Below are 20,535 nucleotides of genomic sequence, written 5' to 3'. Positions count from 1 at the left end.
GCCTGACTCCTCGGTCTCTTGGGTAAGAAAAAGCTGCAAGATTGGTTTATGTCTGCTTAATGACTAACAGGAGGTTCTATATTCTGTCTTCCCCACTTGGAGTGGCTCCTGATGGAGACAAGGTAAAGGTAACACAAAATTGTGCAGAATTACTATCATGAATATGTGCGTGTATATCTATTTCAAGGTATGTATGCACAGTTTAAAAGTCCTTGAGAACTGCATTTAAAACAGCAAAAAAATGCTACTTATTTCTCTAAGATAAGAAGTTTAGCTCAAATGTGCGTAGAAACTCTTGTGGTATTTATGGCTGATATTATGTATTTTTAAAAGCTGCTTCAGATTTCTCACAGTGGAGTATGTGACTAAAAATAGGATGTATTTCACTTGCTCAATAAGAGCTGAAGTGAGAAATCTCTTTGCAAACACAACAGTCCAAATCTTCTTAGGCTTTACACAAATCCCAAAAGATATATTTGACACAGTGGAGGAGCTTGATGTCTTGTGTGTCTTCTCTTTCCCTGTGCCCTGACTGTCTGTTCCTTTGTAGAAGGGGCTCACAAGGGAAAGCTGCTCTGTGGCTCCACGCTCACTATACACAGTCCTGTCTGTTCAGTTACATTGCCGGGATTTTTGAATTGCAGCAACTGAGGTACTCACTCGTGTTTCCTTCCACTAGTTTTGCTGGAGTGGTAACCTTGCTTAGGCTAGATTAGCTAAGGACTGGAATCACCTTAAACTGCTGCAGTTGTTTGACTAACACACCCTGATGCTGAGCTTTAGCATGGAATCAACAACACCCTAAGTGAAAGCATTTTTAACATTATTAACACCACCAAGGCCGTACCAAGTCAGTGTAGTAACGATTTTTTTTTAATTTCCTTTTAGTTAATTTTTCAAAGGCTAACAATGCTAAGAATGAGCTTGGACTTGTCTAAGGTACCATTTGATTCTCCTAGAGCTCTTCACATGTACAAGCATTGACTTGAACACAGCAGCTTGAACTGGTCTCTTGTGGGGCATAATACCATGCTAAAAGGCTTGCAGGTTGTGCAGGGTGGATGAGGGAAGGGAACAAGCACTTGTGATTTCAAAATTATGTCTATTCCACTGAAAATAGAACCTCTTCTGAAAACATCATTGCCATAATAATTCAGTTCTTCCTTTTCTTCATCAGCTGTTGTGCACCATGTTTTCTTCTCTCACCTGGAACTTTGTCTGCCTGTTGCTCCAGATCTTTAATGTCCTGAGGATTCTACTGCTGCCATCCTATCTGATTACCTACATGGCTCAGCTGTTTGCTTTGCTGTATGAAAAAGCTGTGAAAATCCTGGACTCCCTGAGGCTGGAGAGCAGAGGACTGTTGGCTTCAGTCTTGGGGAGGAAACTGGAGCTGAGCAAAGCTCAGAGAACCACCAGAGGGTAAAAATAAAGCAGATGGTCTCATGGTTTTTAGCATCCATCCTGCTTGGCGTCAGTGAGAGCAACTGCAGCATGACAGAGGGAGAGGAATTCTCTGAGAAGGAAACCCACTCAAGACTAAGTCAGCACTCACTGAGGTCACAACAACTACTTTCAGAGTACTAAGAGGCTAAATATGAAATAAATGACAGCAGCCAGTTTCTTGTCCACCATCTGGATATGTATTCTGCTCCCCTTCCACTTCAAAGGAATGAGTCCCTTTTTTTAAGGACCAAGAACTGCACCAGTGATACTCTCTGCTCACACTACTAATCTTTGGTTTCAAACAAAAAAGATCAAGGCAATCTTTCTCTGTAGTGGCTCTTACTGGGACTTAAATGCAGTACAGCCCAAGGATTATTATACTTATAGTCCAATTAGCACTCTTCTGATCTTCAACTTGTCAGTTTGCAAAGTAGGAAACAACTTTTCAAGACTCAGGTCTAATAAATTAAGCAAGCCTACCTCCAATTAATAAGAAATAATTAAGCCCTCAGCAGATCCCGAGCATGCATGTCCCTCATTTCCATGCAGGCTCTGCTTTTTGGCACAGCTGGCAGGCTGATGGAAGGTTAGATTACAGCCTAAAGAGGCACTCACCAGCAGCTTGATTTCACCAGTTGTTGGAGCCACAAGGAGGGTGGTAGGACTGTGACGAGCCATCATTTTGTGGCCTAAAGGTTTATCCAGGTGTTGGGCTGTGATCAGAACAGCTGTGTGCTCCTGGCATCGATGCACACATTCAACACACTATTTTTTTTTTTATTTAAAAAGGACCTGAATCAGGAAGTCACATCCCAAAGAGCACAGAGCCAATTGTGAAAAACGTTTGTCTCTGCTCCCCACGTGCAGGCCATGTGCCTGCAGAGCCTTGCATGGGAACGCTGTGTAACACCAGCCCCTAGTAACCATGAAACCTCTCCTGTCCGTATTTGCCTTTCCCTCCCCATCCCCTGAAGTGTCCAAATGTTTGCCCAAAGCTGTATGCTCTTAAATAAAAACTGTTTGCCCACATCTTTATTTTCGCAGCTCCTTTATTTGGAAAAAAAAAAACCAAAACAAACCCCAAAAAACCCCAACCCCTCCCAAAAAAAACCAACCAAACCAACCAAACCAACCAACCAACAAACAAAAAATACACACAAAAAGAAAAGCCTTTTGCCAAGGACATCCCACTCTTCCCGGAGGGGGTTTGAGGATCTTCTCCCGTGGGGTTTCCCCATTTACTGCCCCTTCTGCCAACGCCGAGCCGGCCGAGGGGGGTGCTCCCTGCGGATGCTGCGGGACCGGGCGCAGATGCCCCTGGTTGCGGAGGCGCCTCGGGGCGAGTTCGGGCAGCGGCTCCGGGTGGGGCCCGCCCCTGGCCCGCCCTCCCGGAGCCCTCCCAGTGGTCGGGGCGGAGGGAAGGGAAGGGTCTCCTTGCTTGGTCTCGCCTTTGCTGAGCTCCCCGCCCATCCCTGGGCGGCTCCAGGGCAGCGGTACTGAGGTCGGGAGAGCCCCTTGCTCTCTCCTCCTCTAGTTCTCCGGCCGCCCTTGTCCGCAGCGCTGACCCCTACAGGTAGGCTGGTGCGTGGTGGATGTTGGGGGGGCTCCGGCCGTGCCCCGGAGCTGCGGGATTTCTAGCGCTTTAGGTGCTGAGTTGTCGCTTTTCCTGCAGAATTTGGCTTCTGCCCTGCTGGGGAATGGGGTTATTGTCTCAGCTCTAGTCCCCCTTCTGACACCTCAAGGCTGTCCTCATTGAGCCAGCGAGGAGAACGTTTTCTGGTAGTCTCAAGGTTTTTCTCTTTTCATTTTCTCCCTAGTTTATGTGCACTTAAAAAAAGTGTTGGCAGGAAAGGCTTAATCTTGCAGCTGCATCACTGGGGATGCCTCCAGTCTTGCAGCTAAATCCCTGGGGATACCTCCTATCTCTATTGGATTTCGCTTGTTTAGGCTATTTGAGTATGTTGGACACACTCAGTTCAAAATGACACCTTGTTATCTCGAGGCAGTTGCCGTAATTTAAATTAAAAACGTTATAGTGGGATCATCACTGCAAAGAAGTAGATGAACTAAGGTGAGTAAATAAATAACCCAAAGGTCTAGGAGAATATTGCTTCTTGAATTACATGGCGATGTTCTAAAGCCCAGGAGTAGCAGAGTATATGCTCTGTGTAGTTTTTAGTCAGTGTAAATACACTCGGAATAGCTTTAGCTTGGCTGAGCTGGCTGTCACTGGTAGTGTCACTGTAATAGCAGGGAAGTTGGTGCCAGCTTGCAAAACCTGCTTGAGGAACTTAATTTGAGGGCTTCTGGTTCCTGTGAGCTGCCCAGTACCACAGCTATGCTGATGGCACTAGTAATTTCTACCTGGTTTTCCTGTCTCTGAGCTATGAGAAATAATGCACAAATAAATATTTGGCTGTTAAGAATAAAATTTTGTTTGAGGATTTGGCTAGAAGTTGTATGGAAAGGACATTTTGGCTCTGCTGCGGGTCTGTGCTTCTTGCAAGAGATTGGTGACGTGTGAACCTGGCCTGGAGAATGGATGCAGACCTACAGTTGAGGGGTCTCTGTTTGAACCCTGGAGACTGTGTTGTGATCCACCTTTGTTAAAAAATTTCCTTTCCCTGAATCTGGCTGTAATGCCTTTCCCTGTGCCTATCTTTGCTGAGCATTTGGAGTCACAGCATGACTGTAGCATGACCTCCCAGCTGCCTTTGTAGTCTGCAAGTGTTTGAATAACATCAGTGAGTTCGTGCTTTAATTTCCCTTTGCTGTGCGTGCAAAAGCTATTTCCTGGGCATCAGCAAGAGAGCTTACAGCCTCAGATGTTGTAGTAGAGCTCCTGCCAGTGTGGTTGTTTACAATGATTGCAAATAGTTTTGGATTTAATTCACCTGAAGGTCTCTTGTTCACCTGATGCAAAGCATCATTTCTCATACACATCCCACAGCTTCTGCCCCAGGGTCCTTCCATACTGTTGCAAGTAGGTAGTTTTCTTAGCTGAAAACGTTGGATACAAAACCCTGAATTGAACACTTTGGAGCACAGCATTAGTGAGAGCTGTAGTTTGGTAGTTCCTTTTGGCTGAGGTTAAGGCTCCTGGGAGGTGGAAGCCTGCATTTCTGTGTGCTGCACATGGTAGGCGTATGGTACACATAGGTGTCTTATGACCTTTTGCACATCACTAAATCTCTCTTCCCCCCTCCCCCCCCCCTTCTTATTTGTAAAGCACTTACTTTGCAGGCATGGTGCAGGGGTGGGGTTTATTAACCATTAAGACTCTGTTGGGAAGCATTGTATGTATAAAAACGTAGATAATAGTTTCTTTCTCCTCTGAGCTCAAAATCCTGAAGGAAGTTGATAGAAGACTCAAACTCTAATCTAGTGCAAACTCAAGTGACCTAATGTGTTTTGATGGATTTAAGTGATAAACACAAATCAGTATGTCAAAGTATTTTGAAGGTCTTGAAGCATGCTGGGATCCCTGACTTGTCAGCAGGGCCTCTCTGAGTAACAGCTGGGTGAGCTGTGGCTGTTTACATCCTTCTGCTGGAGGAGTCATGGGATGATTTAACTTGGCTGACATCTGTTTTCAGTAAAGAGGAATTGGGGTTCTTGGGTCCAAACTGTGTGAAGAAAAATAACACTGACGGTTTGGCTCAAGGTCCGTTGTGCCCCAGGAGGGCACAGCAGCAGCAGTAGAGCTCTTGGGTTAATCAAGACGTATTTTTTGAGAATGTTTTTAATAGTGAAGGGAAAACCCCATAACTGTTGTTTTCCAGTTCATAGCATCTTTCATTAGTTGGATAGAGGGTTGTTACTTGTCAAAGCTTTATATATTGAAGTGGGTGAGTATCCAGCTTGCCTTGAGGAAAATACCACTCCATGGGAGTACAGGGGAGTGTTAAAATGGGGACCCACAGAGGTGATGGCACCTCAGCCCTTCATAAGACCCAACTGGTCAAAGCCCTCAGAATCCTGGCCTAGTTGGTGTTTGATCCTGCTTTAAGCAGGAGGTTGGCTGAGGTGGTAACCTGAGGAGCCCTTCAAATGTGCTTGTGTTGGCACATGTAAACTGCTCAGGGAGCAGTGCCCTTCAGGGTCTGCAGGGAGAAAAAGATGCCCTACTCCTTTAGCATCTCCTTAAAAATCACTGTGTGACTTGCACTGGGGTCTTCTGTTTTTCTGGGTAAGGAGGGCACTGAAGTATACATGCTCTACACACTTAGCTTTTTATATCCTTTAAAAGTTAGTAACTACAATGTGTGACCAAGAATATGGTATATTCTAGCTTCATGTGTCTTTTAGGCTCAGCAAAAGCTTTGTTTTATTGGGGATGTTATGACCCACATGCTTCTATTCCAAGCAGTTTAAGTGCTTTCAGTTGGAGACATAAAAATATCTTAGTTGTGACATGGTGTTTGAGCCTTCCTGCTGCAGATGCAAAATCCATATGGCAATGAGGCTTAATTGAAACCTGCTGGAGTTTGTTTCATATAATATGTTGCAGGAGAAAAATTTCTTTATGTAGCTGGCTTGAAAGGGCTATCCTTAATTAGATATTTCTAATCAAATAGTGCTTTCTGAAATTCTGCTCCTTTCTAAGACACACAATTTTGAACCATAAGGCATTTTAATTTGATATACTACATATCAAATATGGTGCGTGTGATTTATTCATGATTTTATGCTATGGACTTTAGGTGTAAGTCATCCACAACAACACTGCTAATCTGTGAGTAAGTTCTTCCAGGTGTGTTGCGTAGTGAAAAGCTTGTCTGAAGTCAGAACTTGTTGCTTGAAAAGTTGGGTCTCTAAACTGTTTTAAGTTCAGATGTTCATAATATTTTCTGGTATTTGTTGCTGTTTGGTAAGAGTGATGGGTCAGTTTGCAGGGGAGTATGTTTTGGGATTGCAATTAAAATTGGAGAAAGAAATACAAAAGCTGATGTAATTTAAAGCATATTCCCCAAAGTAGATTACTCCAAGAGTCTGGAATGTGTTGGTGGGAGGCTTCAGTTTTAGTGAGATGTTTCTCCATGCATGCAGGAGTCCTTCCCCTCCTAAATAATTGTTTCCATCTGCATAGCTTATTCCATCAGCCCCAGGGCTGCTAGTGCCTGGGCTGGTAAGCTATTAAAATGTAAAAATGAGGATCTTTCCCACTAAATCCTCTGCGCTAGCTGTGTATGAAAAGAACTTTGCTGTTGTCCTACAAAAAAATAATAGGGCAACCCTCACTGGGGACCTTTTAAAATAAACAATATTCTGGTAATTCTGGTATTTTTTTCATATTCTTTTAAATTTTTAGAGGGAGAAGTTTCAGGACCCTCGAATCTTCCTGCATAATGTCTGGCAAGCCAATTATTAATTCACTAATTGTTCAAGGGTTGTTTAGTTTTTTTAAATTATGGAATTTTGTCTATCTGTGTTAACCTGCAGTGTCTCTGGCTACTTGAATTGAATGTTGTGGCTTATGGTGTGTGAGACGTCCTTGTGAACATACACACTCCCATCATATCGTGGAGCCTGAGCATAGGAAGTGACTGAATGCAACATGTGGTTGAGACCTCAGTGTTTCAGCAAACAGACTGGCTGAGACCCAAGAAAGCTTCTGCTGTGTGAATTGTTGTTGGTTTTGTGGCACTGATGTACTTATCCCTTTGCCCTGTTTTGTTCTTTTAGAGAAGGTTCCTTCTGAGATGATGGACTCCATTAGGAAGTGGAAGTAGGTACTAACACAACATACACTACAGGGAAGGCACTGCCAAGGAGGTCCAAGCCTGCTCAACCATTATACACTGGTGGTTCAGCAGTAACATACTGGGCAGCCTGTGCATGGATGAAGCTGTGACAGGAGGCTGCTGACCAAATTTTATATTTCTCAGTTATTCCTGCCTGGGTCACCTAGAGAAGCGTGGGAGATGTATCACTGTAACTAAGAAACAGTGGAATGGCACAAATCCTGAGTGCTCTTCACTCCCTTGTCTCTGTACTCATCTTTTTGAAGAGTCTCATTGCTGATTTTCCAACACACAAAATAAAAGCGGAATCTCTTGCCTTGAGAGTGTGTGTAAGCCCTTGAGTGAACAGGAGCCTGGAATTTTTGCAAAGTCCATAGCAGGTGAGCAATATATAATGGAACTGGAAGGATATCCTCTTTAGGCAACAAGTAAATACAGCTTTGCTGATGAAAGTTGTTTTTCTCAGCCAAGGTAAAGCTTGGACAATGTCGCCGTTTGAAAACAGCAGGGCTGGCACAGTGGAAGGAAATCCCTGCGTGGCTCACAGCGGAAGGGGGATATGAGGCTGCAATATATACATCCCTGCAGCTGATCTCTGATACCCTTGTTTTGGTCAAATATTTCAGAATCTTGGCCTCCCTCCAGCTCGTGCATAAGAAGGGTAAAAGCAGACAAAGGTAATAGCTGTATTTAGCTGCAGTATTTCCTTTGACTAATGGGAGAGGAAGGACACCTCCTGGGAGCAGCCCTTCTAACAATATCCCTCCTCCAAGAGTTTGAGTTCATTCACTCTGTGCTTCCTACACTGCCTTGGCCAGCGTGAAACAGGCGTGAGGCTTCCGGATGTTTGCAGGCCAGGAAGAGTTTGGAACAAGCGCAGAGCTGCCAGGTCCATTGGGAGAACTCAAGGCTTTACAAAATACCAGCCCTTGTGGTGGAATAAGCTTTTTGGAGAGTGGCTTTTTGCAAGGCTTTTTCCAGCTGCAATAATGTGTTAGCTGGAAGAAAAAAAGAGCCAGGGGAGCAAATCAATAAGTAGGACCAAGGAATTGCTTCTTTAAGGCATTCCTGTGAATTCTGCTTGTGTGGTCTGTGCAGTTCTGTAATGGATTAGCATCACCTCATAGCTAGCAAAGCAGATGGCAAAAAAATCTTGACCTTTGTAAAGGTCAAGAAGCTGCCTCTTAGTTGCTGGCTGGGGATCTATGAATATCATTTAACCCCATATGAGTACGTTTTCTGACAGTAGTATTGAGTCAGGTGTCCTGGTTCATTTGGATCTCTCACAGTTCCAGGAGGATGTACACTGTGAAGCCAACTTTATTACGTGGGCTCATGAGGTAAAAAATTCAAACAAGGGCTCAGTCCCTTCTCAGTGGGATGGTGGAACTTGTTAATTTTCTAATTAATTGGTTAATTCACAAACTCCCTAACTCCCGCGCTTATGAGAAAGCCAGTTTCCCAGCTGATGGTGAGAACGCTCATCCTTCCTCTTCCATCATGGTGCAAGCATCACAGTGGAAAGCCTGGGAGCCTCAACAGTGCAGATGCTGATAGTTCAGCTTGAAAGCTTTTTGGGTAAGGTGATGTACTTACAGGTTGCATTGTGAAAGTTTGATTTCTACCATTCCTGTGGGTTGTTTCAGTTAATTCTGAAAAGTTTCAGTCTTATCAGAAACTGCTCGACAGTTGATTTTGCACAGCTACAGGGAAAGCAGGTCTCACCTTCTCCCCTCCTGTGTATCTGCAGCTTTTGCTTTAGTCCAGTGGTGATGCTGCCAGAGTAGGTCAGGCCGAGCTGTATCGGCATTTTTGGGCCAAAACCTGAGCAGGAGTTGAGTCAGCAGCCACAGCCAAGTGATGTCCATGTCAGAAAATGGCCATTGTACAAAAGCTTGGCTGCACAGACCAGCCTGGTTAAAACATATAGTCCTGAATGTCAGTTGTGTTGTAAGAGCTGTGAGGTAAAACACAGCTGCTGTAGTTCATCTGTTTATGTGTATGTCTTGGTTTACTTTGATGAATTCTTTGTGGTTTTCAGCTCACCTGCAAGTCTGAATTGAATTCCTGTTCTTTCACTTGTTGGATTCAACAGTTCTTATTAATTGGATAATCTGTGTGATGTCTTCTTTTGGCCTTTGCACCAGCCCTGAACTACTCTGACCTTGCACATCAGGTGTGAGCTGAAGAATAAAAATCTGTCTCGCAACATCACTTGGCGTTGATACCCAAGATTGCATGTGTTTGACCTTCTCTTTAGCCCTCCAGTTAGAGCAGTGGATTTTTTTTTTTTTAAAGACTAAACAGCATGTAGGGATTTATGGACACTACTCTAATCCCTGACTGAGCTTTCAGATGATCTTGCACCACTAACCTCACCTGCCTCATGTTCTTCCTGTAAATCCTGCACTACAGAGCTGTTCGGGAAAATCTGTAGCAATCCCTTCCATCTCCTCATTGGCCCCCAAGCTAGATCGTGCCTGACGTCTTCCAGTCCTGCTTTTCATGAAGACTCGTGTAATTAAACTTTGTCATTAATATTTTGGAAAAACAAGCCCTCTCCTAATGAATTAACAGACTCCAGACTACTAACAGGTCTGTGAGAGCCATGAGCTGTATTGTGTAATCAGGTTCAGCATCTCAACCACTTTTGTTCCAGCTGTTGCATCATTTGTAGATGAAACCAGTACAAAAAAAGCTCTGTGTGGTGACTTCAGAGCTGGGTGCCAGCATAGCAAAAATAGTCACAGCTGACTTTTTTTTGCACTTCTGAGCCTTTAAAGCAGCAACCCAGCTCTGTTTCTGTCCCTGCTCTCTTCTCAAGGGCAAATGAGGAGAATGCCCATAAATATAAATTACAGGCCACTTGTAATCTGTCTGCACACAGAGAAGTTTGGATTCCTCCTGGTGGACCTCTCACTGCAGAAGAGATGACAAAGTAGAACAGAAGCCTGTTAGGATAAGTGATGGCACTTTGGAGTAAAACAAAACTGTTGCTTACAAGTGGAATAATTGGCACTTACAATTGCCTGGCTGCTAAATGAGAGCTTCTACTACTTGACTGTATTAAATCTTCTTTTTATTTTTGCTGATTGAGCAATCAGGATCTGTAAAAATGCTGCTCTCTTGGAGAGGGGTATCCTTCTCTTGCGTGCTCTGAGGGTGATGGAACTTCTACCCACAAATAAGCACAGTGGCATTTCATTCCCAAGTACGTGCCCTGTGTCTTTGTGTGTAAGGACAATGTGTGGGAACCTATTTGGTAATTATATTTTTCCAAAACTTGAATTTTGAGTATTTAGGTTAGTGGATTTAGCTTTTATTGTAGTCATTCAACAAGACAAGTTTCAACCACACAGAGGGGGTTCCAGACAAATCTCTGGAGTAGCTTCAGGTAGTCTGACCCAATACAAAAACTTATGGGGGGATTTTTAAAACTATAAGATACTAAAATCTGTTAAGGAAACAAAACCTCTCCTAAATGAGACATTGCTTTGAAAACTGCATTTATGCTTAGACTGTGCTCTGGTCTTTAGGTGTTTAATTTTAATCTTAATAAATAGCTTAATTCTGCAGCTATGATCAGGTCACTCCTACTTTTCTCCTCCCATTGTCTTACCATCCCTGCTAAAACTCCAGCTTATCTGAGCCAAGCTATCAGTAGGTATTGTTGAGTTGTCTCATAAGCTTGGTAGCTCTGAACCATTTGCCCTGCACTGATTGTGGGGCCATGCCATGTGCATGATCTCCTCTCTCAGGAGTGGATGTTTGGCATTCTTCGGGCAGTAACTCCTGTGGGATGCCCAAAAACAGACTGACTCATGGTGAGTTCAGCCCATGGAGCCTATCCTGCTGCTGTGATTATGGTGCAGGAAATAAACAAGATGACAACTTAATCCATCACATCTTTGGGCTGGGAACTGGGGCACCAGAGTAATATAGTCCATTTCTGACACTCTTCCTATTCATAGCTCTGTTGCCCCATCCATTTCCCAGAAAGAAACAGAAAATCCAACTTGCAAAAATCAAAATGAGGCTTGTGAAATGAGCTGGGATGTGAGTGTGGAAATTGGAGTTTTTGCAAAAACTTTTTCCACGGAATTAGGGAGGTGCAAAGTGCTCCATGGAGGTGGTGTCGGGGTGAGCTCTGCAGCGTGTACTCCAGTCCAGTGTGTGCTCTACTGGCACGAGGTGCTGGTTACTCATTGCAGCTGAGAGGGAACTCACTGGTCCTTCCTCCCCACCTGCCTCTCTTCTATGTGTGGCACTGTTGGCTGCCTGCAGGGATAATAGTTCCCTGTGTTTGAAGGAAGTGAACAAGCAGCTTGCTGGTCATTAATCTGGTGCCTGTCACTTCTTTCTGCCTTTAGCATTCAGCAGGAAAGATACAACTCTTGCAAGGCACAGCACCCTGTGATGTCAAATACATGTTTGAACAGGGAGGTAAATGAGATCATCCTCTGAAACCTGCTAAGACTTCTAATTTTATACAGTCTTAAATGCCCAGGAGGCTGAAGCACATTAAATTTAAATTAACAAGTAAATCTTGATTATTCATCAGAATAAGTGGTTTTGCGTGTTAAGAATAGCTGCTGTGTCTTAGTGCTTCCTCCCATTGTTACAGCTCTTCCTTGAGCAGTGGAAATGTTTTGGGTGATTTAAATTACATTTACAGTAGTAATTAGGTTTAAGCATCTTTGCAGTTCACCTATCTGAATATACATCTGTGTCTAAAGTGTGTTTGACTTTTTTTTTCCCCTCCTCCTTCATTCCCCCAAGACATGACATTGTCAAACAGGGTAGGCAACTGGAGGCAGTTGTGTACCCAACCGCTGGCCCATGTGGAGATCTCCACCATGCTGTCTGGTGGAGATCTCTGCTTACAACTACTGCTTCTGATGGTGACGTGCTGAAATGGCTCTATCTTTTGCCAACTGACCAATCCCACTGTGCTACAGCGTTGTGTCCCCCCGGATATGCCCTTTGCCCAGTGTTGTTTTCCATATTCTTAACTGAGAGATTGCTTATATGCAGATGGCTATTAATCTCATTTTAGGAAATACTTGTTGCTGTTTGTCTGCTGCCTGAAGTCCCGATCCTCTGTTACAACTTTTGGATGCAGTGAAGCAGACCGTGTGCTCTGACATACAGCTGTGTCTGCAGACAGGATGGGTTTGACAGTAAGCAAGGTCTGACTGTTCATTGTTGGGGCTGAGCCACCCAAATGTGGATAGAGCAAGAAGGGTCGAGGGGGTGATGCTGGGCCATTGGGCAGGTGATGCTTTATTCCTCTGCTTGCACTGGATTGATACTCCAGCTCCCACGGGCATGTCTGTATCTCTTCCAGTAGGATGACAAATTAGGTCTTGTCTTGTGCAGTAGTGTCATGAGTGGAAGCACTTTTTAGGGTCTGAGTGTTGCTGTGGCTGTTTCTTGACAGCTGTTTTGCTTAGAGGTGCTGGTTTGCTCTCCCACCTTAGGGCATACCAGAGCCAAACCTGTTGTAGGGCTGACTGCTGGGAGCTGCTGCCTTACCCAGACCTGATGGCAGCTTAGCACTGTGCCCCAGGCCACAGCCTGGGCTCTGCTCTCTGCCAGACTGGGAACAAGCTGGGACTTGGATAATCTCAGCGCCTCAGTGGCTCCAGAAACTGTAATAATCTCTTAATCTTGATGGGTCCATGTGATGGATAGGTAACACTATGTGAGGATTTTCTTGTTATGTGGTGGGATTGAGGGGGATAAATTACTTTTAGCCTTTCCTAATCTCAAACACCCTAAAAGTAAACTGACTGGAGGAAAAAAGAGTTACGTGTTATGGATTTTGGTTTTTCCACTCCACACTGCAGTGTGTCACTTGCATTAATTTTTCAGGGTAAAAAATTACTTTGGGGATGCTTGAAAAAATGTAATGTTGTCATAAAACATTGTGATGCAATAGGGATTGTGTTCAAGCTGACCTGAAGGCACTGATGCTGGGCTCTCTGTTAAGCACCATGAAGAGGCAGGGGATTCCCTGGCTGAGGTTCAGGCTGGGGATTCCCTGTAGGCTGGATGAGGGTTCCTCTAGTCTTCAGGTCTCCAGCCTGCTGAAATTCCTGATTGTCCAAAAGCATGTTGGATGTTTTTTTCACCTCCTTTTGTTTCTGAAGAAGTCAGGCCAAGTCATGTCAGTTTGGCAGGAAGTGTAGATACCTTCAGAAACAACTCGTGCACTGAAGTGGTGACGGTAACAGTGCTGGGTCTGTACCCGTGATTCATTTGAACTAATTGGCTGCTGAGAGCATCAGTATGTCTTTGTCTCCATATTTGAGTAATATTCAGCTCCTGTGATCCAGATAGTCTCATCCCAGTGAGCTTGTCTCATCTCTAATGATGCCAGGAAGACTGTCTTGGAGCATGAAACATGCTGGAGCCAGTGTTAGAATATTTAAAGTGATTTACTCTGTCTGAAAAAGCAGACTCAGCTGGCCTCATGTTCTATTCTTCCACCTCTTTTCTCACAAGCACAATCTAGGAGATAAACTTACTGATTGCTCCTCCCAAATACCATGAATAACTGAAGGCCAGGCAGGAGTGAAGACGTCAGAGGTTGTAGATGGGAGCACAGCTGTTATTATCCACAGAGATCTGAAAGTTTCAGTAATGCTTGTGTACTGCTTTACGTGAGTAATCAAAGCTGAATGTACTCTTAAAGAGTTCTGTCTTCATTTTGGATACTTTAAATTTGCCTCAGTTGTGCAAGAAGCCTGGCTGAGTTATTACTACTGCATTAGAAACTTGTGAGGATGAAGCTAGCTGGTATGAGTGTCTGGGAGCCTCTGTCTTCAAATTCAACCATCAAAAAGGATGAGCAGCTGGCTGCTGAAGTTATTAAAAGAAATGTAATGACAAGGAACATCACCAAGGGACAAAAAAAATTGTAGTTGAGGGCTGTGGTGTACATTGACTTGCAGTGCTGGAAGCTTAGATGTGATTTTGTATATAGGAGAAGGAATGGTCTGAGACCTAACCTCTTGTTTCAGGGCAAGGTGCATTTGCTGGGGAGCTGTTTGGAAAGGCTGGGTGGTCCCTGGGGAGAAATTATGCTTTCCAAAGTTTGTAAAAACAACAGAGCTTTGAGCAGCCACATCTCCTTTCACAGATGCTTTTGTTGTCCCTCTTTGCTCTGCCCTCCCATGTCTCACATGCTGGGCAGTGTGCGTGGTCACACGTGATGGTAGTGCTTCCGTCTGATGTAGCTTTGCAGCAACTGTTCTGTGTATCCGTATAAAAGCATCAGAATTCTTTAGATGCTCTTTCTACCCGTTTCTAAGATCTTCATTGCTGAATAAACTTTTTTGATTGGATACTAGGAAGAAATTCTCGGCTGTGAGGGTGGGGAGGCCCTGGCACAGGTTGCCCAGAGAAGCTGTGGCTGCCCCATCCCTGGAAGTGTCCAAGGCCAGATTGAATGGGGCTTGGAGCAACCTGGGCTGGTGGAAGGTGTCCCTGCCCATGGCAAGGGGTGGAACGAGATGATCTTCAAGGTCCCTTCCAAATCATTTTATGATAATATGGTACCTGTGTATAATTCTGTGCTGTTGTAAAACCTGTGGCCTGTGGATGTGTTTTGGTTATAACTGTGAACTTCACAAGCTGGGACATTCTGTAGTTTATCTTGGTTTGGAGTTGATGGAGGGGGAGCTGTATGGATAACCTGAATTTTCAATTTTGAGGGGAGGAATAAAGTTTCACAGGAATTGTGGGTAAGGAGGAAAAGGGAGGAGGGTTGGTAGAAATTCCCGTGAGTATTTTCACATACTGTGGGGAGTTGTAAGTGTCCCAGACCAAACAACTTCCCTTCCTCAGCCCTGGTGTCTGATATTGGGCAGTGAGGCAGCATTCCCTTGGCAGCAAAGGGGGTTTAAAGAGACTGGATTAAAGCAGTGACTGGATAAATAGCCATATTAGTAGGAACAAAGTTGAAATGGGCTCTTTGCATCCTTTTATGAGGGATTGTCCCTAAATTGGCTGATGCTGCCCTTTAAGCTGTTGGAGGCAGAGGAGGCTGAGCTGTAGATCCAGCCTTACTGGGAATATTGGAAGCACAGAGAGGGATTATTACTTGTGCTGGATAAGCTTTGTGTACCTTCATTAGGAAAACTTAAATAAATAAATCACTTTTTGTCCCCTTAACTTTGGGATTATGAATAGTAAATGTAATAAGAAAGGAGAGTTGCAGAAACACTGTGAAAGGAGGTTTGATGGAGAGAATAACAAGGACAGAACAAACCTGTCAGGGATGGCTGAAAAGAATTGGATTGCTTTAACCCTTCACTCACTTGTGCTTTGCTTGTTGATGAGAATTTGAAGAATAATGTGGATCTTACAAAATATCCTCTGTGGGCGTTATGGGTTAGCTTTGCTCTTTCAACACCAGTGTCTTACATCCAGCTGGGGTTTACTCACTGCTCAACTATGGCAAGAAATGCTGAATTTGCTTTTTTAATAAGCACTTGAAGATTTTTCCTGCTGTCCCGAGGTCCCCAGACAGATGTTTCATGCTTTTCTTGATGTTCTTCCACTGCAGGGAAGTATAATTTTAAAGAGCAAATAGGCTGTTTTGACTCCTCCTTCCCAGGGCTGTGATAGGGAGTTACTTTTTCACGTGGCTGAGGCTTATGTTAATGTTTAGCAAGCCTTAGCTTCAGCCCAGCCTTGGGAATAGCTCCTCGCTATTTTCTGTGTACTCCGGGCACTGAGTGCTGGCTGTGGGCTGTCTCCTTCAGCCCCTGTCCCAGGCGCGGGCGGCTTAGCCTCAGGCACTTGAAGGATCGGGTGGATTTACTGTCCCTTCTCCGGGGACTGCCGAGGCGGGTGGATGCAGGATGCTCGCGGCCACCCAGCCGGCACCTCGCGGGTGAGCCGCTCCTCCAGTGGCCAGCGGTGTCCGGAGGAGCACGGATGGACTGACTGCCGCCCTCCTCCCCGCTTGGACATGGACAAGCGTGGCACGTGCGGCTCTTGGATGGCCAGAAGTGGGATTCCCAGGCCCCGGGTAGTGCTGGCTCCTGCCCGGGCAGGCAGCTGTGCCCAGGTGCTGAGCAGGTACGGAGTGTGGAAGCAAGGTGAACTTCGAGCAGTGAGGAGGCTTTTATATGCTCTTTAAATGGGGTTTTGAGTGCCTTGATCCTGAAATGAAACCTTGTTAAAAAAACCGCTTTCTTTTTTCTTGTACTAATTCTGTAATTGGGCTGAATGCAGCAAGCTGGGGAAGTGGGACCTGGGGGACTGAATTGTCGACTGCCTGTTCTGTGGTTCACTGGTAACCTGCCTGGGCAGCTCCTGCGGTTTGGGGGCTGTTCGGGGATTTGTGGAACTATATAAAGGTAAGAACTGCTTATTTATAAATGTCATGCAAAGCATTAGAGGATAGAACTGAAATTTGAACTGCTTTGCTTGGCAAACACCATCTTGCTGGTGTGCTTACTGGACATTCATTTAATGTGTATTTGCATGAGCTTAGAAGTTGCATCAAGTTTTAGAATGTTTCCCTGCTGTAGTAATTGAAATCTGTTGGTTTTGTGTGAATGTACTGATTTTTACTTCTAATCACAGCTCATGTTTTCATGTTTCTGTCTGAGTTCTTGTTTTTTCTAGTCTGCTTTGACATTGTGTGTTCGAAGCAAGACAAGAAATCTTTAAAAGACCCCAGACAAAATTTGAGATTAAAAAAAAAAAAAAAGAAGAATCTTAGGAGACTGACGCAGTGTTTAAGAGAACAAGATTAACACCTTGAGTATGGCAGGGCTTCTTTGGTAAAAATTAAAATATTTGTTAACAACTTATGTTTTTGCCAAACGAGTTTGTTGAGTTCCAGTGTTTGTACTGGTGCTAGAACATCTCTGTGGTCAGGTCTGAACAGATCCTACAGCAGGAACCTCAAACATGCTCACTAACTTTGACCAAAACACTGAACTCCAGCCAAGTGGCACTTCCCACCGGTTCACTCGGAACTCACCACAGGTGAGACATGTCCTGTGTGTACATGTGTAACTAAGCCTTTCTGCTAGGATTTACCTAAGACATGCCTGTACAATACAGCAATGATACACCAACCATCCTGACCTTCTAATTAATTGCCTGTAATCACTGTTTATTTTTGATCAGTGACTGTGACATGCTCACTGGGTTCCCACTAAGACACCTACTGGCTTACACAGCAGTGGTGGTGCCTTGGCTCCAAAGCAACACTGAGAAAAAGCCATTGCTGAGCCAGCTGTGCCTCCTGGTCCTCCTCTGGGTGTTGTGAAGCTCGTGATACCTGAGAAGGCTCATGGGTGGGGTCACTGGCCCTGCACTTGCTGGCAGCACTCCAGTTACTAGTTACAGAATTAGTTATAAATTTTTACCAAGGGCTTTTCGTGGCGGTGTAACTGCCAAGCACTGGTAGAATGGGCGACAAGAAGAAATAAGGATGAGCTCTATCGTCCTGATTTACTCAAAGTTCAACATTAAAGAGGTTGGAGGCCAAATATTTAGTATGCGTGAATCTGCTTTTGTAAAAAGTCTTTGTGTTAATGAATGAGCACACAAGAAATAAGTTCACAGCCTTTTTATAGTGGATTCAAACACATTGGCAGCCTTTCCTTTTGAAGCCAGGTGGTCCCTCACTCCTTTGTCCCAAACCTAGGCGTCTCAGATGTATACAGGTTAGCATCTTGCCTGAAGTCACAACAGTGATGGAAATAAAGTCAAGCTGTCTCATTTGGTGTAACGGTAGCATGTTTTGAGGATGTGTTCAGTAACTGGGAGGTATTGACTCATTCTGGTCTCGGCAAAATCCCTGGCAGTGTGTGCTCGGGGCTGTGACAGACAAGTCACTAAAGGGCAGAGAGTCCATGCTTGCTGCTTCCTTCGTGAGAATCCTGTGCACAGGCCCAGCCTCAAGGCAGCTGGAGGAAGCCCAGGGCAGCTTCTGTACAGAGGTACAAGTGTGTGGGGGTTCCCATCTGTAACCAGTGCTACTGAGCTGTGGGGTTTGGGATCCTGGTGTCATATTGATAGGGGAATTTGACTGTCAGACCAGGTCCTTGTGACTAAGGGATAGATAAAGCAGCTTGTGTGTTTAGGTGACTATGGATTCAGTGGAGATGGGAATGCTACCTTTTAATTAATGATTGTCATCTAATCATCCTGTAGATCAGCCTTATCAATTTACAATCACGTTAAAGATCCCAGTACTACTAAAGCTTTGTTCTGGCCAGGTACCCCTTCCTCACAGCTGGATTTCTGTGTGGATGAAAGCCCTTTCCTGTGTGGCTTACCCTGCTAAGAGGGGAAAGTGAACAATGGGCTCATCTGTAGTGACCTTACAGTCAAACATGAAACCATGTACAGGGAGCATAGCTTTGGTCTTCAGAGGCCAAAACAAATGCTAGTGTGATGGGACAGACACCCAGCTGATAGTCTAAACTAAAAATGGCTTTGAATAATTTTAATTTGACTGTATCTACATGGGCTTATCGATCCTGTGTTTGTTCTGCTCTGAGTTTCGGTCTGAGATACCTCCAGGCAGATCTGTAATTACAGGCAACTTTCCTTATTCCTTAGCTTGCTCATTTAGCCCCTAACTATTCCAGATGAAAGCCTGAGACAAAGAAGTTGAGATGGAGTTTCTTTACCCCTAAATACTTTAATAGAGACCCTTATTGGTAAGTTATAGCCTGTGCTTTAGTTAAAAGTCCCAATGCTGTGATAGAGGTAACACAGAATCATAGAATCACAGGATGGTTTGTGTTGGAAGGGACCTTAACGCCCACCTAGTTCCAACCTGATCCATGGACATGAATGCCCATGATCAGGTCATGTTGCTCAGGGCCCTATCCAACCTGACCTTGAACACTTCAGGAAATGGGGCATCCACAGCTTCACTGGGCAACCTGTGCCGGTGTTCCACCACCATCTGGAGTTCCTGTCCAGCACAGAAAATGTTGGAGGAGCTCAGGGGTAGCAGTGTGATACATACAAGCATCAGAATTCACATCTTTCCCTCCACAAATCCACAGAGCAAAGGACTTCTATTCCTTCTTTCTCGTGTCACTGGGGATGCCAGGACAGGAGGTTGTGCCTTCTCGTGTGTCTGAGGGAAAGCTGGAACTAGTAGGGATTACTCCACACTCTTGGCACAATCTGGCACATCCTCTTTATCACTTGCAGAACAGGCTTCTTCAAAACAACCTGAAATGACGCTGCTCCCTGAGCTGCTTGCATAATAGATCTTGATGAGCTGATTGCTGTGTTACTGAAAACAAGCTCTAATCTTATTAACAAATTGTGGTAGTGACATCTTAGCTATTCTTGCTGGTGCTATAGAGACCTTCAACTGTGCTGTCCCACATGTGAAAAGTCCTTGATAAAATGCCTTAATAGGAACATAAGTGGTGGTTAGCAGCAGTGCTGGATAAAATAGTCTGAGCTAAAGAACTGTGGCTTCTCATAGGGGATGTTCTCAGTGAAACTACTATGTGAGCAAATCTGTGGTCAGTTATGGAGACATATGTCAGCAGTGGCAGACTGCTACTAAGGTTGCTTTAATTCTGGTTCTTTGGCTGCTTTGGTTGAGTTAAGCCAGAGAAAGTAAAGCATGGTAACGGTCTATTGGGTACGTTACTGTTTGTTGCTGCCACAGTAATTTGATAATTAGTCTCTTTGCTTTTGTGGTCTGGTCCAAGGAATCTGACCAGCATGTGCTTTTCATTTTCTCTTCAGAGTAAACTGCAGTAGTTCTTTTCTCTTTCTTGTTACGGGGAGAAGGAAGGAATTGGTAGTCTGTGATGTTTCTGTACAAAATCTGGGGGTAACTGATCCAGGCATTAAATATTTTTGGTAGGGCTTCCATTTGGTTTAGGCCTTTTGTATAAAAGTTGTGGAGTTTTTGTCCATGAGGCATCTCCTAGATAAATTTGCTATTTGTGTTGGGAATAGAGTTTTGTGTAATTCTGTGTGTCTGAATGAAGTAGCTGATGCATATTTCGTGTAAGATTTTCATAATGAGTAGATTGAATTCTTCCATACAGGGACTTGTTCTTACATTAGCATTGATAACTTTGAGAGACTAATGTTTAAACTCCAGTAAGAAAAATATCTATAGCTATATCTATGTAAAATAGAGATATATATGTGACTTACTGCTTCAGGATTTTCTCCAGTTTTCCAAAGTCTCCTGTCCGTTGTTTCTGGACACCTTCGTCTGCCACACGATTTTAAACAAAGTCTATCATGTTAGGAACTGTGATAGGCTCATCTTCATGTGATTCATTCTCTTCAGAATTTACTTCACAGTTCATCATTTGGGTTTAAA

The 20,535-nt window shown here is 44.3% G+C and overlaps 2 protein-coding genes across 4 annotated transcripts in view; both read left to right on the top strand.

The window, feature by feature from the left end:
- Positions 1-2,475, top strand: part of ADIG (adipogenin) — a 4,478-nt gene extending 2,003 nt beyond the window's left edge. For 2 of the 3 annotated variants that reach the window (XM_017822842.1, XM_017822844.1), the window contains exon 3: positions 1,178-2,475. In XM_017822842.1, coding sequence (XP_017678331.1) covers positions 1,178-1,426 — 249 coding nt within the window. In that variant the 3' untranslated portion in view covers positions 1,427-2,475. The remainder of the gene's footprint in view (positions 1-1,177) is intronic. The other variant, XM_017822843.1, reaches the window with a different exon arrangement.
- A 468-nt stretch (positions 2,476-2,943) lies between these two features.
- The window catches only part of ARHGAP40 (Rho GTPase activating protein 40), a 38,071-nt gene continuing 20,479 nt past the window's right edge, over positions 2,944-20,535 (top strand). Inside the window, exon 1 of the mRNA XM_017822841.1 lies at positions 2,944-3,019. The gene's annotated coding sequence lies outside the window, so the exon portion shown is untranslated. The remainder of the gene's footprint in view (positions 3,020-20,535) is intronic.

This window comes from Lepidothrix coronata, unplaced genomic scaffold, assembly GCF_001604755.1.
Source record: "Lepidothrix coronata isolate B3197 unplaced genomic scaffold, Lepidothrix_coronata-1.0 Scaffold99, whole genome shotgun sequence".
Classification (NCBI taxonomy): domain Eukaryota; kingdom Metazoa; phylum Chordata; class Aves; order Passeriformes; family Pipridae; genus Lepidothrix; species Lepidothrix coronata.
This window is presented reverse-complemented; position numbering and strand designations above follow the sequence as displayed.